At 39.8% G+C, this 26,633-nt stretch overlaps 1 protein-coding gene across 1 annotated transcript in view; it reads left to right on the plus strand.

The window, feature by feature from the left end:
• The first annotated feature begins 581 nt into the window (after nucleotides 1–581).
• Kmt2e (lysine methyltransferase 2E (inactive)) overlaps nucleotides 582–26,633 on the plus strand; it is a 70,815-nt gene continuing 44,763 nt past the window's right edge. Inside the window, exons 1-3 of the mRNA XM_032907103.1 lie at nucleotides 582–1,796; nucleotides 14,353–14,425; nucleotides 17,712–17,896. Of these exons, the coding sequence (XP_032762994.1) occupies nucleotides 17,826–17,896 (71 nt within the window). The 5' untranslated portion in view covers nucleotides 582–1,796; nucleotides 14,353–14,425; nucleotides 17,712–17,825. The remainder of the gene's footprint in view (nucleotides 1,797–14,352; nucleotides 14,426–17,711; nucleotides 17,897–26,633) is intronic.

Genomic DNA, 26,633 nt, shown 5'->3' on the forward strand with positions numbered 1-26,633 from the left:
CCTCCGCCCAAACCCGGTCCCCTCCCCCGCCCTGCCTGGGTCCCGGCCAAACCCCACAGGAATGCAGCCGGTCACATGCGCTGCGGCGGCGGTGGACGTGCCTCTCCCCCCGCGCCCCAAGGAGACCCAGCGCCATCTTGCCCTGACGCAGTTACAAAAGTCACAGGAGAAATTGCGCCTCCACGGCCGCACCAGCGCCCCAAAGTCTCGCAGAGGCCGAGCCAGGGCCCTCACCTCGCGCAGGAAAAGGAGCAAATGGTCGGGGAAGAGCCTTGAGACTTCCTTCGGCACTGCTTGGGTTCCATAGAAGCCGCGGCGACAACGATCACCGTCATCACTTCTCCCTCTCTGCCTTTGCAACAGTCTCCCCCGACGACTCTGGCCCCACCCGCTGCTGCAGCATGAGGTCATCGTCAGCCAATCCCTACGCGCCCGACAGAAATCACCGGGCGCCGATTGGCTGCCGCCACCGCCTCTGCCTCTCCCCACTCCTCTTACGGAGCACCCAAGGTCGTGTTGCGGGCCAAGAAGACGGAAACCGCCATTTCGGGGAAAGGCCCCAAAAGCCAGATCCGTAACCGTGTGACTTTAGTGGGGAAACCTGTTTTATTTCTTGGCCTCCCCTTTTCGCTTCGAGAAACCAGCTCCGCCCCTCCCTCGTTTAATCACCGCCACACAAACGAACTCCCGCTCCCCTCCCAGCACACTGTCCCGCGGCGGGGAATCCTTCCCCGGTGCTAAGAAGTATAGGAGGCGGCGGCAGCAACTGCACCGGCAACGGCAGCTTTTACCCCATACACGGTGGCAGGGAGGCGGCGCTGACGATGGCTGCAATTTTTTCTGCGGCTTCTCCCCCTGACCTCTTCCGTTTCTTGCTCCTCCATCGAGACGGCGCCGGACTCGCCAGCTCCGCTTTTATCCCGTGCCCGGAGCCTGCGCACTGGAGCCTCCTCAGCCACTAGTGGGCGTCGAGTGACAATCCGACCGGGTTCACCCAGCGCTGGCAGGCCAGGCCGGGGGGGAGGGGGCTGCCGGGACTGAGGCTGCTTGGGGTAGGAGCAAGTGCACCACCTTGGGAAGTGATGGGAGGGGGATCGTCCCCGTCCCTGCTGTCATCCTTCTACCCACTAGTGGCACCCTCAGGCTCACCAACATCCAGACTTGAGGGCTACTCGGGGACAGCGGGTAAAGAGCCAAGCCCACCGGCTAGCGAGACCTCCCCAACCGTCGGCGAATGGATGAATGCACCTGTTGTAAAAAAGACGGAGCGTCTGGCCAGCTCGCGGCCTCTAGCGTGACGTCTCCACGCCTCGGCGGAGAGGCCGCGTCGGGCCGCAGCCCATAACCAAGATGGCGGCGAGTAGCTTGTCCCTCCCCCCCGCCCCTGCGGAGCGGGGCGGGCGGGCCCCTGCGCTTGCCGCCGCCGCCGCCGCCGCTGCCGCCGCCGCCGCCGCCGCCGTCGCCGCCATTTTCCCAGAGCGAGAAGCAGTGACACTGAGCGGGCGCAGGGGGCCGAGTCGGAGATCGAGCCTGAGTTCGGGAGCGGCAGCAGAGGGGGCATAGACACTCTGAGCAGCCTCGGCGTCTCCTCAGCATTCCTGACTGTGGCCCGCAGTGCCTGACTCCTGGGTTCTCACTGAAGACGCTGCGCGCTGCTGCTTGGGGAGGGGGTGTGGAGCCGGTTCTGCGACCGCAGTGGCTGTCGTCGGGGGTCGACCGAGCGCTGAGGTGTGGAGAGCCTCGCCCGGGGTCGAGCCGATAACAGGGTTCGGGTGTCTGGTGTGTGACCATCACAGGTCAGTGCCTGTCGTGTCTATGGGTGTCGTGGGGTCCGCGGTGGGGGGGACTTAGGGCTCCAGGGAGAGGGTCGCTGTCCTTCAGTAGCCGGGCGTCCACACTGAACCCCAGGAGCCTGTGCTGGGGCCAGACGTCGCTTGTGGAAATCGAATGTGTCCTTTCTCCTGCCTGTCCCTGGCACTGGGGCATTATGGCGGGTTTTGGGGTAGTGGAAGGGGAAACTGGCAGTTAAACCCCCTTGAGAGTGGGAGTTAGGGAGGGGGCGCCCTCCTCCCTGGTAGCGGGTTCAGGCCTCCGGGGTGAGGAAGGAAGCTTGTGACTGGTAGGGCTTATGCCGGAGAGGTCCCGCGAGCTGCCAGCTCTCCCTCTCCCCTAGCTGCATCTTGTTCGGGTGCAGAGAGAAGACGTTTAGGCCCCATTTTCTTCCTCCTGCCCTTGTTCCCTGCCACTCGATGGCATTTTCTCTTAAATGTGAAAGGGGTTAAAAGAACGCCTTGGGCATCTCTCTTTGTAGGAGAGAGACCGCTCCTCATCCTCTCCGGAGAGGGTAAACCCGCCCCTAAGGTGGTCACCCCAGTCAGTACCCAGCCTTCCCAGTCTCCTCCCCCGCTCTTCTTGCATTACTGCTGTCCTTTACTGTGCCAGAGCCTTAGAATCCACAATATGGCTCATTTCAGGAAAGCTTATTTTGACCGAGAGATTGGCACCGACGCGGTGGCAGTAGACAGAGATGTGAAACAAACGGTTCCCTGTGCTAAACGGGGGAGGAGGGAGAGAAAAAACAATCCTGGGTGCTTGCCTCACTGGCTTTAGTTCCGCCTAGATCCGCCCTATCTAGACTGTCTCTCAAGAATGATCAAATATAAAGTCAAAGAGAAACCACTGGAGTTAGTCCTAGAGTAATTTTCTGTTGCTTATTTTATTTTACCCTTTAGAGATGTGGATAATATATATGGGTTTGGAGTTCTGGAGACCTTGGAGAAGAACGAAGTGAGGTGCATTCAGCTCTAGGTCGAAGATAGCAATACCTAATTGGGAAACAGTCTCCCTTTCCCTTTAATTCCTGAGATGGAGAGTAAAAACTGTAATTTCCCTCTTTTGTCCTTTACAGATTCTAAAAATGGCGGCCCCAGGCTGATGTTGTGGTAATCTAATCAGCTCGGGTCCTCCACACCCCATGCAGTGCGTTTGTCTGCAGTGTATTACAAGCTCATTATGTTTACATGGAAAAGATTGGGCTCCCCTCTTCTCCAGCCATTTACAAAAATTCGTCAGTTTTATTGCAAATTACAGTACTGTGTTTTAGTTGATTAATTTTATTGGTTTTTCTTAAGAGGCAAATAAAACAACAACACTTTTGAAAAAAATAAAGACATTTGGCCTTGAAAATTTCATGGTCAAGGGGCTTTTAAACATTAAAGATTTATTAACTCTAGATAATAGTTTATGTTGCCCTTAAATCGCCCATTTTAAAGTAATATGTCAAAGTAAAATGTTTTGTTTAGTAGCCCATTTTGCTTGATTGGGAATTTTTGTCTTCGGTTAAACATTTCCCATAAAACTCTTAACTAATTTTGTATATTTTGGTTCTTAGAGTCTGTTTCAGAGTAAATTTTAGGGAGCTGTACAAACAGACCTAAACCTGTTACTCACTGGATCTAAGGATTCTTTTCTTCCCATTTCATGCTTGCCTCTGGTTTCTCCTGTTTTAAGCCTTACTAATCTCCAGTTGGTTGTGTGTTTGGAAAGTGACACTCCTGCTCTGCTGCCTCTTATTTGTCGTATTGCATACTATCATCGTTATGTAAGTTAAAGTAAGGCTTTTCTCTTCATTCATCCCCCATGCCCAGTTGCCTATTGGATTGGGCCATTTGTCCTAATAGACCTGAAATAAAAGCATTATCACAATAGGGTCTTGAATCCTTTTTATGCCATCGTTAAAATCTTAAAAGTCTGAGATAGAAAATTAAATGTCAGGTGGCATTTGGCTGTACTTTTAAAAGTGTGATTGATTACAATTTATTTGCATAGTGGGAGGAATATCTTTTTTCAGGGTTGAAGTAAATAGCAAGGTATGAGTGGGTCATTAGTGGGTTTAATGACCATTCTGATTGTGTAGCAACTGAAAGATGAGTGCCTTTCAATCCAGAAGTGCTTAAAAAGGTTGGAGAGCACACATTGTTTCACAAGTCTTTCTTCACTGTATAAACCTCAGAGCAGGCTGTACTTTATATTGTGCTTATATGAACTAGCTGATGTTAAGGTGCACTCTACAAAATAATTGTGGAAATAATGGGATAGGTGATTTTACATGCCAGTGCGTTTCATCTTTGAAGGGTACTTGGGCATACAACTTTACTTAGGATCTTTGAAATATTATACAATGAATGTTGGTGGGTAATGGGCGAGTTTGCATAGGAATTTGGAGTCACTTATTTACGTAACACTCTTGACTTGAATACATGAGTCTAGACCCTAGATACAGTATATGGGCTCCATGGTTAAGATTTGTGATTTAGAACAAGGTTGGTACTTTTAACTTGACGTTTGGTATTTGAACTTCCTATCTAGTGCATGAAATTAGTGTTTTATAAATTTATATAGCAAAAGAGGGAACGTCATCTATACATACTGTGGTTGTCTTGATATTGGTCAGGTCTGGACACAAAATAATTGGCTAACTTGGTTTCACATAAAAAGCATCAAGTTAGAAATTTAAAAAGGCCTCCTTTCGGTTTTTGTTGCTCTTTTGTTTTGAATCCTGTAAGATAAAGAGTAATTTTGTACCTTATTTTAAGTATAACTTTATAAACAACACACCTCCATTGTACAAGTTAGGGTGGAGGAGGCAAGTATATTAACAGGTTATGTGTGATTTCTGTTCCCAGAGAATTTTGAAGCATTTGGACTCTTGGAAGGAAACTAACAAACAGTCTTTGTTCCCAAGGATCGCTAAGTTTGAATGACTACACGCTTATCTCTTTATGTTGATTTATAGAAAACATGTAATTGGAGAGAGAAATTATTTTTAAAAAATTTATGTTTAGAGACTGCAATTTGATGATACTTGGTTTTTGTTGTCATTATAAAGCATCTTTTTGATCCCTGTTTGAATTGAGAACTTTTGTCCTTCTATTTCCGTCAACTCTGTAGTCAGAGTGGCTGTAATAGCTGCTCCTGGTGGTTATGGTCAGCACTAATGCTTCTGTGATTCTAACTTATCCTCACTTCCTCTAGCCAGAGAAGCTCCACTTATATATCTTATTGATGAGGGCAGCTATTACTTCTTAAATTAGTATCTTAATTTAGAAGAGTATTGCATTAATTTTTGAGTATTAATTTCTTAAACCTATAGTTTTATTTTTAAAGCTGTATGAGAAAGTTCTAATGGCTCTGCTATTCTGGAAACTGATATGGAAACAGATGTGTACCACCATGGTGATATTTAAATATAAAAAAGGTTTGTTTTTGCTTAGTTATGAAGTAGTTATGCAAATTTACATTTATATAAAGCATTTTCTATGTTAAATTTTACCTTTTAAAATTTTATAGTTATGGAGTAATTATGCAAATTTACATTTATATAAAGCATTTTCTATATTAAGTTTTACCTTCTTAAATTTTTATATATTCTTTTAAAGAGCAATGGAATTTGAAAGCTTATCAGAACTAATTAGAGAATATTAGCATGAGTAGTATGCAGTTGTTTGAAAAGATGATATATTATTTAAAACATTTTAAAGTATAATAGCTTTTATTTCTAAAAGGTTTATTCTTGGCGGATGGTAAATGCTCATCTATATGTTGAATTTAAAGCTTTTTAAAAAAGTGAATATGTACTTCAAAATGGGTTAATTGGGGACTGTTTCTGGTTATATCTCAAAACAAATGTTAAATACATTGTTTTTTGAGAATTATTTTTACTTTATGTCAAAATACATTTTTTAGTTACTGCCTCAATAAAAGAAAGGCTCTGTCTACTTCAAATATTGCTGTGTGAATATTATTAGCTTTGGGCAGAGTTCAAGAATTTGAGTGACTCTTTTGTTATGAAGAAATATCGGAAGGAGCCTTATTTCCTTAATGGCAAACTGATTGTTTTCATATTAATTAAATATTGAATATGAAAGAGCAGTATTTGTGGTAGGAATTGTTTTGCACTGTTAGAGGTAGATAATATTAAGTAAGGATTTACCTAGTGCTATTAAGCTATAAGGATGTTATAGAGAACATATTATGAGGCAAAGAAATTGTTATTTTTAGCTAAGTGCTAAATTAAAAATCAAATGGTGGTGATCCAAATTGAGATCTTATTTGTATCATTAAGCATATGAAAAATTTTTAATAATGTTTAATGTCTATGATGCTTTTTAAATAAGCATCAGAAAATCCTTGTTAAATTCACATGATACAAAATCAGTTGTTTTTCTCTCTTGGTTAATTTATTGTAGATAGTTTAAGAAAGCCGTTTTCCTGTTGTTGGATTACAGCTTTATTAGAAATCTCATTTTGTTATTTATCCAGAGTGTTTAAAGTCTTAATTTTTGAGGCAGGGTACCATGTATCTCAGACTGGCTTGAGTATGCTATGCGTAGGATGACCTTGAATTTGTGATGATTTGCCTCCACTATTAAATGATGGGGATTACAGGGATGCACCACCAGACCAGGTTGATCTGTTAGGGGTTGAATCTAGGGCTTCACATATGCTAAGCACTCTGCTCACTAAGCTATATCCTCAGGCCTAAGAGCTTTTAATTTGTAGATAATGACTTGTAATACATTGATTTAATTAGTAAATAATCAGATACTTATTTAACATTTTAAAATATCGTTTGTTTTCTTAGTTCTTAAAGTGAAGTGTGAGATCTGGGTGAAAGAAAATGGGAACCAAGGGATGGGGAGAGAGTAATTGAGTCCATGAAAACAGAACGGGAACTGTTGGAGGAAAAGAATGAGTCAGAAATAGGCAGAGGGTTGGGGGATTTAGCTCAGTGGTGGAGCGCTGCCTTAGGAAGCGCAAGGCCCTGGGTTCGGTCCCCAGCTCTGAAAAAGAACCAAAAAAAAAAAAAAAAAAAAAAAAAAAAATAGGCAGAAGTGCCAGGAGAGGCAGGGTTAGAACACGTGTCGAACACACGTATGAACGGGACTGGAACACACTATGCAGGGTTTACATGTAAAGAGCTAATTAAAAATAATAAAGTAAAGAGGGCTGGGGCTGTAGCTCATTGTCTCCCATCCGTGAGCTCTCAATCCCCAGTTCAATCCCCAGCTCTGCTCCATGCCCACCCCCTTCCAAAGAACCAGACTCACTTATTTTACAACTGGGGAAGAAAAGCAACTCCTAGTAACTCCTAGATTGCTTCATAAAGAATTAATCCAAAAGAAGGGGCACTTTCAGTCCCGAAGTTTATTACTGAGAAAGAATATTGGGTAATCGACCTGTTTCATTGCCAGCATAGTTGTGGTACTTAAGGTTTGAGCTTTAAGGACAGAAGGCTAAGATATGACAGTGGGATTTAGTGATTACAATTAGGGATAATTATAGAATAATTTTTTAAATTTATTTTTTAAAAATTTAAGGTGATTTTGTAAAGTTTTATTTTTGGTGTGTGTGTGTGTGTACACGCACACACATTCTATATGATTGAGGGCATGTGTATGCCTTAGCATGCTTGTGGAGGTCAAGGGACAACTTTCGGGAGCTGGTTCTCTCAGGACTCAAGCTTATGCAGTATTTTCCTGCAGAGCCTTCTATATCAATGGTTGTTAGCCCTGTACCCTGTAAGATAATTTTCTTTTCATTTTTTTTTCTCTTTTTTTGAGACAGCATCTCTCTATTAGCCCTGGGTGTCATGAAACTTGCTATGTAGATCAGGTTAGCCTCTAACTCTGCCTTCTGAACCTATAAGATACTTTTACTTTCATAGAATTGTGTTGTTAAATGTTTTATCTGCAAACATTTTAAAAATTTTATGTTTCTGGATATTTTATTGTAATTTTAAAAATTTAAATTGTTACTATTTTAAAATAGGGTCTCTCTACCTAGCCCTAGCTGTTCTGGAACTCACTATGTACACTAGGCTAGCCTTAGACTCACAGAGATCTATTTGCTTCTGCCTCCTGAATGCCGAGGTTAGAGCACCACCATACCTAGCTAATTATTTATTTCTTTTGGTCCAGGGTCCTGTTATGTAGCCCTCGTCAGCCTTGGAGCTGGTTATGTAGATCTTCTGTCCCAACTCTGCTCTGTTTCTGAGTGCTGAGATTATAGGCATATGCCACAATGCCCTTTTACAGCGTAAACGCTATTTAAAACTTAAAATTATGCTTATGAGTTATTTTAAACTTACTTGATTTAGAGTCAAAGGTTAAATATGTTTTCTGACTTTTTTCCACTGGTGTAAAATGAAATGAACAAATGCTATTTATGATAATAACCTCCACTGTTTGGGATAGTGTCATGAAATCAAAACATATCTTTTTTTCTATTTCTTTTTATTGAAAATAGTTTTTTGTCATGCAGTGTATTCTGATACAGTTTTGATCACCCTCCCCCCCGATAGGTTCATAGGAAAGGACAAGATATAAGGAAAATATCCTCTTATAGTTTTGTTTTCTTTTTTTACACACTAGTAAATGTAGCTTGCTTGTGAGTTTTCATAGGTATCTGAAATGGTACAAGATTTGAAGGGTCTTAGTATGACTGTCTTCAGTGACTAGAGCTATGCTTGAGTAGCCAGGAATTGATAAGGGTTTGAGGTTGGTCGAATACATAGATAATACTCATCCAGAAAATAGGATTATTTTATTTGAAATTATTCTCTGCTGCTGCTTTTAGAACCAAGATGCTTGATTGGTTGAATTGACACAACCTGCGTTGTGAAGCCTCCCCTAACATTGTTGAAGGCTAGCCAGCAGATGAGTTTGAACAGCTCCTCTTTTCTTGGCACTAAGTATACAGAGAGAGGTAAGCTTGTCTCTCCCTGGAGGAGCCACAGCTTATTTCTACTTCTCCTTAAGTCTACTATTTTAGTTGTGACTTTGTTGCAAGGAACAGATACCAGCTAAAGCTAGCTTAAGTAAAGGACTTATTACATAGGGAACTCTTAGGATTTATTTATTTGAAATCTCGTTGATCTCACAGAGTAGCAAGGTGTCATGGAGCTGACACCAGTCTTCATCTTGCTCCTTGTTACTAGCTGTGCTTGGTTAAGGGGGTGGTGTCAGGGAAGAAGGTGCTTATGATGTGGTGGGAGGAGGTTTGTTGGATGGAGAACAACAGGAAGGTACCTATAATGTAACCCCAAATACTTGCTTTTCTTTTTTAATGTATACGAGTACACTGTCCCTGTCTTCAGACACACCGAAAGAGGACATCGGATCCCATTACAGATGGTTGTGAGCCACCATGTGGTTGCTGAGAAATGAACTCAGGACCTCTGGAAGAGCAGTCAGTGCTGCTAACTGCTGAGCCATCTCTCCAGCCCAATACTTGCTTTTCTTACTATAATTTTTAGTTAGAAAACAAAATCATAGGTCATCTCATATGTCCATGCGTATTTGTCGTTGTGCGTGGCTCATCTGCTGCTCTCTATCCCCCATCTCAAGGTACTTTTTTCTTTTGGTGGGGGAGAGGGGCAGAGTTTAAAGGTACTTGGCAGCACCTCCAGAACTAAGTCACTGATACTTCAAACTGGTGGCTTTTTATTTAGAAAATGAAAATTGCTCTGTACACATGTATGTTAGAGCACATACAAACTAGATTAATAAATATGCAAACATATACTTGTACCGCATGCGCACATATTGAGGAATGCTTACAAAGGCAAGATTTTTTTATGAAGATGTCGATTATTTGTCTATTATTTTGAAAATGTAGATTATTAGTATACACAGGGCTCTGGATTCAATTCCAGGATTACATAAACCGGCTGTGGTTTAAAAAACAATACAACTTTTGTTGTTGTTTATTATTACACACTGCATTGCTATAAAGACCAGGCTGGCTTCAGTTTGGAGTAGCTTTCCTGCTTCTGCTTGGGTTATAGGGGATGTTACTGTACATGGGTTATAGGGGATGTTACTGTACATGGGTTATAGGGGATGTTACTGTACGTGGGTTATAGGGGATGTCACTGTACATGGGTTATAGGGGATGTCACTGTACATGGGTTATAGGGGGGTTATAGGGGATGTCACTGTACACGGGTTATAGGGGATGTCACTGTACATGGGTTATAGGGGATGTCACTTTACATGGGTTATAGGGGATGGGATGTCACTGTACATGGGTTATAGGGGATGTCACTGTACATGCGTTATAGGGGATGTCACTGTACATGGGTTATAGGGGATGTCACTGTACACGGGTTATAGGGGATGTCACTGTACATGGGTTATAGGGGATGTCACTGTACACGGGTTATAGGGGATGTCACTGTACATGGGTTATAGGGGATGTCACTGTACATGGGTTATAGGGGATGTCACTGTACATGAGTTATAGGGGATATCACTGTACACGGGTTATAGGGGATGTCACTGTACATGGGTTATAGGGGATGTTACTATACATAGGCGATAGCACTGCTTGCTTTGCTTTGCTTTTCTTTCCTCGAAATAGGGCTCTATGTAGTCTGGGCTGAGGATGAACTTGCTGTGTGATGAACGATGATCTTGAACTTCTGATCTTCCTGCCTATACCTCCCAAGTGCTGGAGCTATAAGTATGTGATAGCACACACATGTGGTATTGGATATCAAAACCCAGGGCTTTTTGTATGCTGGGCACTAACAACTGAGGTACATCCTAGGCTCTAATTTTACTACATTTTGAAATAATAATATTGTTGTCATAATCCGGGGAAGCATATGTGTAATACTAAGAATTTCTTCCATTCTTTAGAACAAGGCTTGTTGATTGTTGGAAATTATTTAGGTGATGGTGATGGATAACTATGAAGATTAAGGAAGAATTTTATTTTTTTGTAGTGTGGATTGAAGCCCAAGTGGTTCACACATTAGAGAGGCAGAAAAGGCTAAGTGACTCACTGTAATAGAAGACTGAAGAAAGAAGGATTATGGAGAACTGAGAGCATGGAATCCTGATTTTTAAAAATTTAATGAAGGAAAGAAAACAAAAACTAAAAAACAAAGCAAGTGTGGTGGCACACTTGATCTTGGCACTGGGGAGCCAGAAGCCAAACTGTGGGTTTGAGCCCAGCCTGCTCTACATAGAGTTCCAGGACAGGGAGAACTACAAAGAGAGACCATGCCTCAAAAATAAGTAAATGAACAAATAATTACTCAAAGAATGGAAGGAAAGGTGTGTAAAAGGAAGTTGCACGTTGAAGGTTTGGTTTGTAAAGTAATGATGGAATATACTCTAGAAGATTGGGGATAGAAAACCAGACAGATTAGATGGTTGTTGATTTTAAGGTTGAGATTAATAATGGAGTGATCTGAGCCTTCAGGGACAGCTACATTAGCAGCATGTCTCTGTGGCAGGTTTCATATGTGTTAGCAGCAATGAGTTTGTATTTGTCTAATGTTTGCAAGGACAAGAGAAGGAAGTTGTGGTTTACTTCACTTAATTGGATATTTTAGCCACCAAATTCCAGGCTTTGAGGGCAAATGTATAAATATCTCAGTTTTTTGGTTTTTGGTTTTTGTTTTTTTAAATATGAGGTTAAGTTAATGATCTAATTGTGAAAACTACATGTTTCATAGGTGTTTCAAAATAATGTGACAAAATATAAACTGGTCATTCAGAAATATAAGTAATATATTCTTTGAAGCTAAGAAAGTTGAGAAGATTGTATGGAACAGGTTTCATAACTGGAATAGTCTTCTGAAATAATATTGTTAGACTTTTTTGTGTGTATCATCAAGAAACGGCCCTCAGGAGGGCCCCCCTGTGTTTCCCCCCAAGTAGTTTTGTGGCACACAGTTTTAAGTTTGAAAGTGGAGAAGGCTCAGATGTTCCTGCAAGTTTTGTACTCTCTTTATTGAGAGGGAAAGAAAAACAACTATAAAGGAAAACCTAGGAAAATTTGCAGAATGATTGCCACCCCCAAAAACCCAGCCACAACAGCAAAAAAAAAAAAAAAAAAATCTAAAACAAAAAAACCCCAAGAACCCCTCATATTCCCAAAGAATTTATATATTAGAATATTATTAGTAGTATTAATAGTATAGTGCCAGGGTAACCTAATAGATTATCAAGTAAGCTGTGTATGTGTGTGTGGGCGCGCGTGCGTGAGTGCATGCGTGCGTGTGTGCGTGCATGTGTGCGTGCATGTGTGTGTCCGTCTGTCCGTCTGTCTGTCCCCAAGTGCCTGTGGAAGTCAGAAGAGACTGTTGTGTCCAATTGGCTGGATTTACAGGGAGTTGTGAGTTACTAGAGTGAGCTCTAGGAATTGAATTTTAGTTCTCTGCAAGATGAGCAAGTCCAAGTTATCTGTTTAACCTCTTGTATTTTAACTGAGTTGGGAGGATGTGCAGAGATACCTGGACACTCTCCTACCATCCATTTTTAGCCACAGAGATAAGGAAACAAGGCACAGATGATACTATTTGCATTAACAGACAGCAGTCTTTTTTTGTAGCCCAATCTGAGAACCGAGATAATAGGCATTTGCTACCCCTGTTTTATGTGATGCTGGGAATCAAACCTATGACCTTTGTGCTAGGCAAACCCTCTATTAAGCTACATACAGCCCCAGCTCTTTGATGAAACCAAAAATTTCCACTAAACTTTGCCCTTGACATGATCTTAAAAGCAGCTTCAGTCTTCAAGGTTTTTAAAAAAATTAATTAATAAACTATCTAACAACTCTTCAGGTTAATACTGACAAACATGAGGAAAAGTATAGAGTAAAACCTTTTCATTTTAGAACCTAAACTTTTATTTATATTTCTGCCTCTCTTTCTCTGTTTTCTCTTGTGCATATGGCACATGCATGGGTGCCTGGTAGAGCTCAGAGAAGTGTTGGACCCCTGGTATATACTAAAGGCAGTTGTAAGGTGCCTGCTGTGGGTGCTGGGAGCTAAAGTTAGGGCCTCAGAAAGAGCACAGGCCTCGTAGCCACTGAATTCTCTCTCCAGCCCTCCTTTTTTTTAAACTAAAAATTTAATTTGCAGATGATTATAGACTCTTTAAGTAGTTGTAAAAAGGATATAGAGAGACTTCCTTTCCCCTTTAACAACATTGCTAACATTTTAACATCAGTGGTAACATCTTGCAAAATTATGAGTTCGACAACCAGAATACTGACCTTGACATAATATAGCCCATTGCAAAATGGTAATGCAGCCAGAATCCTGACGTAGATAGAGCACCCATTTTATTCAAGGTTCTCATTTCACTTGTACTCCTTTGTTGTGTGCATTTCTCACTACATCTGTGGGTACCTTTTCCCACCATGGCTGTTACAGAAAAATTCTATCTCGAGGATGCTTGGTATTTTCCTCTTATGTAACTGTGCCCACTTCTCTCCTCCCCCTACGTATCTGTTCTCCATTTCTATAATTTATTATTTTAAGAATGTTATATAAATGAAAATTCACAGTATGTAATCTTTTGGAACTGAATTTTAAATTTTATTTTAAGATTTAATTATGTGTTGAGGGTGGGGCCTCATGTGTGTGGGTGACCAAAGAGACCAGAGATGTCAGATCCCCTGGGAGATCTTGTTATAGATAGTTGTGACATAGATGGTGAAGACTAGGGCCCTTATAACTATGTGCTTTTAGCTGCTGACCCATGCAGCTCTTTACTGTGTTAGATAGGGTCCCATTCTGTACTTAATGCTAACTTTGAATTCAAGAAAACCCTTTTGTCTCAACCTCCTGAGTGCTGAGTGACCGATCCTAGTTACCATGTCTAGGAATAAGACAGACGTTTTAAACACTTCGTATAATCCCCTTGAGATGCTTCCACATGATGCATGTGTGTTCCAACAGTTTACTGCTTTGTGTTGCTGAAAATGTCCAGCTTAATGTTCTCTTTACATTGGGAAGCTATGTAATAGACTCTTTCCCCAGCCCCCATGTTAGGGTCTTATGTATACCAGACTAGCCTTGAACTCACTGTGTAGTGACCTTAAACTTCTGACCCTTTTGATTACAATACAGGAATGCTCCACCAGTCCTGGTTTAAGTGATGATGGAGGGCAAGCCTGGGACCACCTTTCTGCTAGGCAAGCAAGCATTCTGCTTAGCTCGAGCCTCGGCCTCTGCCCTTTGGCATGACCTTAGCAGCCCCCTCTGTCTTGGCAGTTTTTCCAGTAGACTATTTTGTGGGTGTGTGCTTTTAGTTCTTACTCTTATTTTGTTTTTGTTTATGAGTGATTTCCCAGTTTCTTTTCAGTTTATTTGGCATTTAATTATTACCTTTGCTTGTGCTTATATTCATTTGTTTTTAAAAATAAGAATGAATTTAATTTGTAAGTTTTGCTGCTTTTTTTTGTTTGTGGGTAGCACTTCAGTCAGAAGTACCTAGAACATAGACATTTAACATTAGCTCAATACTCCTATGTTCACTTGGTTTCTAGGTCTATTCTGGATAGCAGGTTTTGTGAAGACATTTATTCTTTCTTGGACCTCAGATTTCCCAGACATCTCATGGTATTTCCTTTTATATTATTCTTTATTGGCTGCTATTTATTCTCCATGTATTTTGTACATATCTGGCTGGCCAGTTGGTGACACCAGGTTTTTTAACCTCCTACCTGGAAGTTTGGAGTGTTTGGATTGTGTTCAAATTATTTATTCCTCTTTTATTCCTATGATAAGATGATTTCTTACTACATTGATCTCCCTCCCTCATTCCCTCTCTTGTCTGTCTGTCTGTCTCTTTTCTCTGGCACTTTTGATTGATTCCAGAGCCTTACACAGGTTAGGCAGGTGGTCTCTCATACATTTCTGGCTTTTTATATCTCTACACAAAGTCTCCTTACTATGTAATTCAAGCAGGTTTTAAATTCCCTATGTGGTCCAAACTGGCCTTAAATTTATGGTCCTCTTGTCCAAGCCTTCCCCTCTACTAAGATTACCATTACACTCCAGCATGTGTGTGTGTGTGTGTGTGTGTGTGTGTGTGTGTGTGTGTGTGTGTGTGTGTGTGCGCGCGCGCACACACACACAGGACAGTGTCTTTATAACCCATTTTGGCCTAGAACCTGGAGTAGTCCTGCCTCAGCTTGCTGCATGTAAGACATTCCAAATTTTCATCCTGAAAAGATTGTTTTAGAGATAATGATTTGACCCTAATGAAGTTATATTTTTTTGTTATCAACTGATTTTTCAGATGTGTGAATTATCTGGCTAAACTTTTAGTGATAGAGATAGTAAAATACTTACATTTTGTAGTCTCATGCTAACGTGACTGAATTGTTGAGATCTTCCCTTTAGAATGAAGCTAAAGGTCTATACTTCTGTTTCCCATTTGTTCACATGCTTGTATCCTGAACATGAGTGTTTCTAGAGACATGCGGGTCTAGGTATGTCACGTGGTTTTCACAACTCTTCAGTGTAGGATGCTGGTTCATTTGGTTCATGCGGCCAGAACTGCAGTTTACCCAACCTTCTCTAATTCATTCGCCAGTCTGAAGACAGCAAAAGGAGCACAGATGGGGACCATTGCTTGAAAGAGGCTAATTACAAGCTTTGTATTAGGATTTGTTTATTTTCATTGCTATTTAGAACAGATCAGATATATTTAGTGAAGATTGTATATTTATATTTAAAATAATATACTAAATTATAAATCAAATACATCATTTTAGATTAGAAATATTACTCCACTAAATTAAAATTATGCATAATGACTTGATTTCAGCTTTCCACTTCTTGCCCCTGGTAAACAGTCGTATATTGCTTGCTCTTTTGCTTGTAAATGTATTGTCGAGTTAATAACCAGAGCATTGGGAAGTAGCTCTAGTAAGGTCTTAGGTATAGAAAGAAGGTCGGACAATGCTTTCTTCTGTTCTGTTGGCTTTCGTTGTTTTGAGGAGAGTCTTCAACTGTGAATCAAATGAGTAAACACAGGGCGACCTTATTTTCAAGGTTTTAGAAGATTCTTTAAATGGGAATGATGTTTGTCTATCCATCAGTGTTTGCTGACGGAATAAGAAGAGCAGTTCTTGTTTGTGGTCATCAGTTATCTCTTACCTGAAGTGCTTGTGTCCAGAAATCTTTCACCGTTTGAATATTTTCAGATTTGCAATATTTACAAATTGAGCATCCGTAATCAACAACATTTGAAATTGTGAGTATATTTTACAGCATTTCAGATGTTTAAAGTTAGGAATGTATAGTCTGCACTACACACTATTCATTATGTCATCTTCTCCCCAGAACTCTGATTTTAAATTTCTATTTTGTAAACAAGGAATCTGATACTGGAGAGGCTAAATGACCCGCTTAGTCTCACACATCAGGGGACTGGGAGAGGCAGGTCCCAAAGTTTTTAATTTTAAGGTAATTGCCTATTTTGGATCTGTTATTGGTGTTGTTTTGTTTTAAGCTGGGCATCACTCTGTGTCCCAGGATAGTCTCTAACACTCGTAGGCGGTTCAGCCTTAGGCTCAAGTAGACAGTCCTACAGCATGGACTGTGCTATGTCTTGTTATTTTTACATCAGTAGTTTGGAATCTGGTAGCTTTCTTCCAGTTACACATGATTTAAAAGTATGGTCAAGTTTTTGTATAAAATTCAAACTACTCACTTTCATTCTCCTCAGAATTTACATCATCTGTGACATGAAAATTAGAGTAGGTATGCTGAAGGTTCTTTGGAAAAATTAAAGGGAAATGTAAGAACTACTATCTGAGGACATACTCATCCTGTTTTTCAGGTCTAAGAACAAGGATGCGGAAACCTAACTGCTCTTCTATAGTATAGAGTTGTTTGCTTTGTTGTTAACTTGAATTATGTCAGTATTGGATAGACTTTGAGTAGATAGTTCATAAATAATACATATAACAAGTACAGAGGAGTGAAGTTAGATCAGAAAATTCGACGTTGAAGCCCAGAATTTTTTACTTGTTCTTGTAAATTTGTAGTTTTTAAAGTCACTGTTTTTCTTTTTACTAATTCATCATATTAAGCTGAGTAACCTAGTCTTCATAGGTTGTTTAGTTTTGTGCCTTACAGGTAAAATGAAGACACCTACCTTTGGGGTGTTTGTTTGTTTGTTTGTTTGTTTTGTTTTTTGTTTTTGTTTTGAGACAGTTCTGTAAGTTATGTAACTCTGGCTGACCTAGAACTTGCTATATAGACCAGGCTGGCCTTGAACTCACAGAGATATGCCTGCCTCTGCTTCCTGAGTGCTGGGATTAAGTGTGTGCCATCATGCCCAAGCTTCCTTTGTTGGAATTTTGAAGATTAAATAAACTACTCATATAGAAAGTTAATTTGGTGCATAATGCTCAATTTGTAAATATATTCTTAGATCACAACCAAAAAGACTTGTTTTTGGATACTTGTACTATAAGAAATTCCATTTTGACTTTGAAAATAAACAGTGTTTGCCAGCCATTCACTAGCTAGTGTGCCTTAGTAATCCTTCTGACATTCTAGTTTCATTCCCTAAGATCGGTAGATTGAGAACATTCTTGTTTTCTTTCCTTCCTTAATGTGCTGGACCTGAACCCAGGCCCTCAAGCATACCAAGCATACATTCTGAGCTGAGCTGTACTTCTAGAAACTTCTCTTTTGATCACAAGCATGCAGCATGATTCCAGGAGGAAATAAACAGCTGCTCTGTGAGCACGTTTGCATTTGTATTAGGACCTTAAGAAAGAAGGCTTTCTTGGCTTATTTATTTACCATTGTTTCTGTATAACTGGTTGCTGCTGTGCCTTGCTGGTTAGATGCCTCTTAACTCTTTTGTTTCCATTTCTTTAAACAGGGTTTGTGGATGCACTTAGATGTTTGCAATGAGCACTGTGGCTGGCATGCCCCAGTATTTTGGATACCAATGCATAGGACTCCATAGTAATCGGATTTACCAGAGGCGAACGTCATGAGCATAGCGATCCCATTGGGGGTTGATACAACAGAAACATCCTACTTGGAAATGGCTGCAGGCTCAGAGTAAGTATTTAAAACAGGTATTTTAGATAGGGGAAGGCAAAGTAGTTCATGCAGTCGTCACATCTAAATAGTGTTTATTTGCATATGTCGTTTTGCATTTTTGGCTAAGACATCAGAAATTAAAAGGGCAACATTCCTTTAAGATTGCTTTTAATAAATAACCTTTGTTCCAAAATTCTGTCTTTTGGGGATATGTTTTTTGTATTTTCCACTTGCAGAACTTCCCCATTTTCAAGAAAATAGTTTTTCTTTTGTGTTGCCTGAAAATATATATCCTTAGGCATAATTTTCCCTGAGTAAAGAAACATAGTGGGGTTGGGGATTTAGCTCAGTGGCAGAGCACTTGCCTAGCAAGCGCAAGGCCTGGGTTTGGTCCCCAGCTCCGGGGAAAAAAAAAAAGAAACATAGTATAAATGGTATCTTTTTTCTTTTTCTTTTTTTGAAAACCACCAGAGTTTTTGTGGTTTACTTCAAACTTTTAAACTCTCCTTTTTTACATAAGACCTTGAGACTTGAAAAGACAGGTAACATTTATTTCCTGTTTCACAGAAGCATTTTTATATTGTTTTCCTAATTTGATATTTAAAAAAATAACTAGCATGTTGCTGCCTTCATTTTCAATTCACTTTCAAAAGATCAAAGTATAACTGTGTAAGATGCTAGATGCTGGTGGGCAATGTGGATGCATGTCTGCAGCCCTAAGCTACTTGGTACTTAGAATGATTGCCTGGTCCAACCTGGGCTACATAGCTAAACACTGTCTCAGAAGAAAAAGCAAGGTCAAGGAAATGTGTTTGGGATTCTGCTTTCCTGAACATGTGTTTAATAACTGCCTGTGAACTGATTTTATTTTTACTTTTTTTTATTATACCCATGTAGTAGATATAGAATTTTAAATTATGTTTTATTTTAAGAAAGATTGGATTGCTAAAATACAGTCCACTAATAAACTTAAATATAGAAAGTACTCAGTGCTTAAAGAATTAATAATAGATCAAATTTTATGAGGCCAAAGGTTTGTTACATCAGGCATAGTTATTCTGCCAGTCAAATTCTGAAAATAAATGGTTTTATAAACTCTTGTATCTCCATTCCCTGTAACATCCCAGGATCTCTCAAACAAGTGTTATTCCATTAAGTCCATTTTTTTTTTTGTTATGTATTTGTTATCCTGTCAACACTGTTCTTAGAAAAAAATTGTCATCTTTTTTTGTTTTTCTTGTATTTTACTTCTTATATTCTATTCCATTACTTAAAAGTTGGCTCTTCTTCAGCCTTTGGACTAAATATAATTTTATAACACTTTAAGAATAATTGATTAGTCAGGATAGACTGTTGATCTATTAGAGATATCTACTACAATAAGATTTTGTTTCATGAGCTTGTTTTTAAAAAGTACTTAAATATTTTGTGATCACATTTAAATAAAGTCATTTTTTTTCATAAAGTCACTTAAAACCTGGGTATCGTGACACATGCCTGTTTAGAACTCAGCACTCAGGAAGGTAAGGGGTGAGAGGATTTCTATAAATTCAAGGCCAACTTAATGTACATAGTTCCAGGCCAGTCAGGGTCCCATAGGGAGACATTAGCTCAAAAAAACAAAATCTAAAGAAACCAAAGTCCTATACCTTTTTGTAAAAATGATTTTATGTGTGTCTGCTTGTGTGTTTATATGGACATCGTATGCTTGCATGAACCTTGGGATATCAGAAGTGGGGATAAGATTTTAAGCTGGACTTAGAGGCTTCATGAACCTCCGTATGAATACTGTGAAACAAAACTTTGTCCAGTAAGTGCTTTTCACTGCTGAACCATTCTGTTCAGCTCCAGCATAACTTTTTACTGTACATAATATTAATATTAATGAAAGCAATACTTAGATTTTGGTGACTAGAAACAAAATTGAAGCCAGCTACTCGGGGCTTGTTAACTGTCACAGTGGACATAGTGACAGTCTTGGCTTTCTTGCTGTTTCTTGATATAACTCTTGATCCAGATTTTATAAATAGAAAAAGTAATACTATATTTAAAGGAAAAATGTAACTAGGTATAAGTAACAATTTTCAAAAACCTGATTAGCAATAATTTTTTAAACTAAGAAGCCGTGATTCCCACTTAGTTCTTTAACTAGCTGTATGCTTGTAAGTGCAGATAGGATAATTTTATAGAACTCAAGAGGCAGCATAGACTCGATTATTACAAGTATCCCATGTATTCACAAACCGTGTGAAAAATTTTCTTAGAGACTGTGGTTACAAAGGTGAAATATAAAATGTAACCTATTGTTGAAAATATTCTGTTTTGTTGGGAAGTCACAACATCAGACCAGAGCTGTTAAATAGAAACTTAATGTGAGTCACATGTATAACATCACTTTCTTTTTTAATTTTTTTAAAGATTTATTTATTCATTTTATGTAAATGAGTGCTCTATCTGTATATACACCTGTGTGCCAGAAGAGGGCATCAGATCCCAGGATAGACAGTTGTGAGTCACCATGTGGTAACTGGGACATCTGGAAGAGCAGAGCCCTCTCTCTTAACCACTGAGCCATCTCTCCAGCCTGTTTTTTGTTTTGTTTTTTCCTTTCTTTGTTTGAGGCAAGGGTTTCTTCATGTAACTTTTGTTGTTCTGAGAACTTGCTATGTAGATAGACAAGGTGAGTGTTGAACTGAGTTCCTAGATCAAAGATATATACCAAATCCCTGATAAGAATTCGTTGGCTTCTAAATATTCATATATTTGTTATATTTTTTCTTAATATATCTAAAATATTATTTTGACAGTAATGTAAAACTAGTGTTGAGATATTCCTTTTATTATCCTGTTTTTGAGCTCATATGGATTTTGTTCTTACAGCACATCCCAGTTCAAAAGAGCCATACTTCCCGGCTCATTTGCACGTGTGTCTAGTGACTGCTGTACTAATAAATAAATCAACTCTTAGACAAGTAAGATAGAGATATCGGAGGAGAAAAGAAGAGAAGAGGCTACTTAGGGAAGCTGTAATGGTCTATTCTAGTCCTTTGTGCATGAAAGTTAAGATGGGAGATTAAAACCTTTTGTTCCAGATTGAAGAAACCAAAGGCAGAGCAAACAAGTGGTGGCGGAAGCTCCTGGTGATGCACATGTTTTTAGGCTTTTCGTGTCACAGCACTGTTAGTAATGGTAAAGCAGTGACTTATGTAATGTCGGTGTTGTGCTTTGAGATATGATGTCTGTATATAGGGCTTCTAGAGGGGCTTCTGTTCTAGTAGTGGTATATTTAGTGTAATAAATTACTGAATAGGGCTGGAGAGATGGCTCAGAGGCCCTGAGGTCAATTCCCAGCAACCACATGGTGGCTCACAACAGTCTGTAATGGGATCCGATGTCCTCTTCTCATGGGTCTGAAAATAGCTACAGTGTACTCACATACATAAATAAATCTTAAAAAAAATTATGGAGTAGTTTTTTGTCTTATAACAAGACAGAGAGTTGAACAAAATAGAGAAGTTTTCGGAGTTTTATTACAATTTCATTTTATTTGCTTGTTTTTGGTTTTGGGGGCAGGGTTCCCTCTGTGTAGCTCTGGCTTTCTGTGGACCAAGTTAGCTTCAAATTCAGAGATCCGTCTGACTCTTCATCCCAAGGGCTGGGATTAAGGCCCAGGCCACCACTGCCCAGCATTTTATTTATTTTTTAAATATTTTTCTTCTAATTCTATGTAGGTGTTTGTGCTTGCATGTGGGTATTTGCACAGGATGGAACTTGCCTGTGGATAGCAAAAACATCTGATGCTTTGGAGCTGGAGTTAGACATGATTTTGAGTCACCTGACATGGGTGCTGGGAACTGAACTTGAGGCATCTAGAGAAACAGCAAGTGCTAGTAACTGCTAAGCCATCTCTCTAGCCCACTGTATTTTATAATAGGATGTCTTGTGTTCTTTCTATACTTATCTCTGTTACTCCAGCCATCTCAACCATGTATTCATTACATGAGCAAATAGATCAAAATAAAAGCGCAGAAAGGAAGTGCTCCTGGAGCTAGGATGTAGGAAGAGGTGCAAGTGGGAAGAAGAGTCCCATTGTTTCCCTCCTGGTGTTTACAAAAAGAAGAGCTACTGTTCCTCCAGAGACTGGAAACTTGGTGATTAATATTGTGTCTTCTAATTACTATTATTAATTTTTTTCTGTGCTGCTTGTTAGAACTCATAATAAGCTGTTACCTTTTTTTTTTCCCTAATGAAATGAAAGTTTGAAAAGATGATATGTGTGACTTAGAAATGAAATACTGGGCTGGAGAGACGGCTTAGCAGTTACAAAGCACACTCTGTTCTTATAGAGAACTCGAGATTGGTCACCAGTAGCCACACCAGTGGCTCCCAACTGCTTGTAACACCAGTTCCAGGGGTTCTGATACTTCTGGCCTGTAGAAAGTCCTGTCACAAGACAGACAGACAGACAGACACACACACACACATACACAGACACACACACACACTATTAAAAATAAAAATAAATTTTATTTGAAAAGATTATACTGGAGGAGGATTCCTTATCCTGTGTCCAGTAATTCTGTCAAAACTGAATAATATGAGTAAGAACACTAAATCAAGCTGGCTGGGTTCTTCCTGCCTTTTCAGTCACCTAACACAACAGTGGGCAGCTCTTACAGCCAGTAGTTACTTTATAAGTTGTCTCATTTGCAAAATAAAGAAGTTTGAAATTTGGGGAGGTAAAACTTTCTCCAAATTTGAGACTCAAATTTCTTTTTGTTTTTTGTTTTGTTTGCTTGCTTTACTGTAGTCTGTGACATTTCAGTATCACTACAGCCACCTGCTGACAGAATGTATTAATTTGTTGGTGCCTGGATGCTCTGAGTTTAATATGTATAATTTAAGGTGCTTGTGCCTACACTCAAATGTTTACAGTAAATTTTATCCACTTTCCATCAGTACTTAACTGTTTTCTGATTTTTTACATTTTTTTCTTACACTTTCAAGTATTTTGGGTGTACACATGTGTGGATACACACGTGCCACAGCATTGGTATAGAGGTCAGATGATAACTTACAGGGACCAGTTCTCTTCTCTTATCCAACTTGAGCACAGAGTGTAGAAAAAAGTGCTTGCCGATCTTCTGGAGGACCAGAGTTTGGTTTCCAGCACCCACATCAGTTGGCTTAAAACTGATGGTAAACCTATTACTATTTAATAACTTAAGAGTACTTACTTAAATTATTAATTCTTACTTAAATCACTATATCATAGGTATAATTAACACACTAGTAAATTTTATAGGAATGGTGGGAACAGTGTAGTTTAATGGGAAGAAATCTGGAACAATTTAAAAGATCTAGGCTGTTGTAGTTTTTGTTATTAAATGTGTTGTGGCTGGAAGATAGCTTAGTAATTAAGAGCACCGGCTGCTCTTTCAGAGGACCTAACTTAGATACCTTCACTGATTTTACAGCTCACAACTTTAAATAACTCTAGTTCCAGGGGTCTCTTCTGGCCTCAGGTACCAGGCATGCTCGACACACAAACAGATGTAGTCAAATTACCCACACACATTTAGGACATCGTTTTACAGATGTGAAAATTGAGACCCAAAGCTGTTATGCGGTAAGATACCTAGTGCCTCTAGTAGAAGGGTTACAACTTGAGAGTTTGTAACATTTAGAGCAGATTACTTAATTTGTAAAGAGCTGATATGGGACTCTGGTCTTTAACTATCTCCTAGGTAGCATCTGAACAACACTAGGAACAAAGAGACTGTTCCCTGGCAGGTCTAGTGTCACTATACTCAGTCCATACCACTAGGACGCAGCACCTCATCTTCATGATAGCCTTGTGAAAGCATTGTAGCAGGAGTCCATTGTCACCAGTTTTAGATCAAGACAGGGCTACTTTCAGTCTCTAAGCCATCTGAGAGAAAGGAAGCCACACCCTGAAACTCTTCTAAGGCCAGATGCAAACTGGCCTCACCACACACTGTTATATGTATCTTTGCTTACCAAAGTTTGACTTAGCAAAGTTTGTGCACCTTTTCCAGACCCTACTCTCATCTCAAGAGTCAGAGAGAAGTAAGCCTGTATGGCTTAACTGTGTTAACCCTTGATTTTGTGTCATTTTATTTATCTTTCATTTCTACAGTTCCTTGGTCACTTGTGCAAATGTAGAACTATACAAATTCTTGGAACCTTGCATACTTTCCTTGGAACCTTGCATACTTTCCATACAATTGGACTTTTTCTTTTAACAGTGCCACTGTCACATTAAATCTACTGCCTAATCTTCTCATTTGGGGGAAGGAGGTGGGTTGACTCTAGGGCCTCACTTATGCCAACCATGTCATGTGTCACTGACCGGCAACCCCAGCCCTAGACTGCCTGGTCATGTGGCTAAGTTCTCCACTTTTGCCTTTATTTCCTATTATGATAAAAATAAAGTATGTTTTTAAAAATCTACCTTTAGGTGTATAGTTTCAAGTGTCATTAAGTGCATTCAGAATATTGAGGAGCAGTCACCAATTTCTAAATGTTTTGCCTCTCCCTAAACAAAAACTTCATTAAATAATAATTTTTCTTCCCTTTATTTATTCCCAGCACCTTATAAATTTTATTTGGTTTCTGTCTCTGCCTATTCTAGGTCCTTCTTATAATCATAAAATGTTTATTTTTTTTGTGCCTGGCTTATTTTACTCATGTGAGTTTTAAAACCATGGGTGCAGGGTTGTGTACTCATGAGTGCACTGCCCTGCTGAAGACAGAGGAGGGCATCAGGTTCCTCTCGAGCTAGAGTTACAGGTGCTTTGAAGCCACCCGATGTGGGTGTTGGGAACCAAACTCTATTCTCTTGGAAGCAAGCACTCCCCCGCCCCCCTTCAAGTTGGATAAATTGAATACTTTCAAAAACATTTTTTAATTTTTTTCAATTATAAAATAATTAGATCATTTGCCTTTTCCATTTTCACTTTCTACAGCCTCCCACATACCCCATCTCTTACTCTCTTGAATTCATGGCCTCTTTCTGTTAATAGATATTTGTGTAAACACACACACACACACACACACACACACACACACACACACACACACACACATGCACGCTTATTTTTAAGTATATAAATAGAACCCACTCAGTGTATATATAATGATATTTGTATATATATTTTTTCAGGGCTGACCTTTTGGCATTGAAAAATCAGTTGATGTGCTCTTTCTTTGGGAAGACACTTTGAACTGCTCTCAGCATTCCTTGGTTGCCTATAGTTGTTTGTTGAAGCCTTTTGGTCTTTCCTCTATCAACTCTGGCATGTTGTCTCATTCAGCTCATATTAAGTATTAATCTTGGTAAGACTTCATGGTTGTAGCACTGACATTACTTGGAAATGCTGTCTTAGAGAACTGTGACCCTCTGGCTCTTACAGTCTTTCCGTGTCCTCCCTCAGTGTCCCCCAGCCTTGCTTGGGGAAGGTTTGTAGATGTGTCCATTGCACTGGGCTCCATAGCTCTGCATGCGATTGCTTGTGCTTTTCTGTAATGATCTCTGTCTATTGCATAGGGAAGTTTCATTGATAGGGGGTGAGGACTACACTCATCTGTGGTATAAGGACAAATATTTAGAAAGTAGTTAGGGATTATGCTGGCTTAGTAAAGTAATGGTTATACGTTCCCCTCCAAGATCCATGACCTTACTAGCCCTGTTTTGTTGTTAGTTTGTTTAAATAATTTTTTTTAGTACATTCACTTATTGTTTGCTTGTGTATGTGCCTGGGCTCCAATGCCATCATGCGTCTGTAGAAGTCAGAGGACAATTATTTTAAAAATCACTTGTAAGTACAAATATTCAACACAGAGATCTGCTTAAAACCTTCTGTTTTGGGGCTGGGGATTTAGCTCAGTGGTAGAGCGCTTACCTAGGAAGCGCAAGGCCCTGGGTTCGGTCCCCAGCTCTGAAAAAAAAAAGAACCAAAAAAAAAAAAAAAAACCTTCTGTTTTCTAACATAGCCTTTCTTTCTTGTCATTATTGCAGCCATATTTGAATTGTGATATTCTGAAAAATACTTGACTGTTTCATGTACTTGAACTTACCTGCATTTACATGGAAACTTGATTTTATTTCATTAGCTATTCCTCATTGCCAGCTTTGCCCACATCCTTCAGTAACAGTGTAATTTGATTATACATTCAAGAGTGAGTCTTCTACTTAAGCCACACTTCCTTCATAGAGCTTTAGTGATGGTATTGTAGGATCATTGCTAAGATTCAACTTTTTTCCAGTTTAGGCAGGCATGATGGTATATGCCTGTAATCTCAGTATTTAGGAAGCAGAGGCAGGAGGATTAGGAGGTCAAGGCTAGGCTTAGCTCGGTAGTAAATTCTAGCTTGTACTACATGAGATTATTGCCCACCCCCACAGAAGGAGGGGGCAAGCATGGTGGGTCATTCCTGTCATCTTAATAGTCAGAGACCTAAGGCAAGAGGCTGGAGAGCTGGCTCAGGGGTTAAGAGCACTGGGTGTCCTTCCAGAGGTCCTGTGTTCAAGCCCCAGTATACACATGGCAGTTCACAACTGTCAGTAACTCCAGTTCCAGGGACTCTGTCCAAAACCCTCACACCTACATGCAAGCAAAATACCAGTGCACATAAAATGAAAATTATTAAAAAAGAAACCTGAAGCAAATAAGCAGTTATTCTAAGAGTAAGATATATATTTAAGTAAATATAATATATTCTTAGTTTTTTA

Source organism: Rattus rattus, chromosome 6 (assembly GCF_011064425.1).
Source record: "Rattus rattus isolate New Zealand chromosome 6, Rrattus_CSIRO_v1, whole genome shotgun sequence".
Lineage (NCBI taxonomy): Eukaryota > Metazoa > Chordata > Mammalia > Rodentia > Muridae > Rattus > Rattus rattus.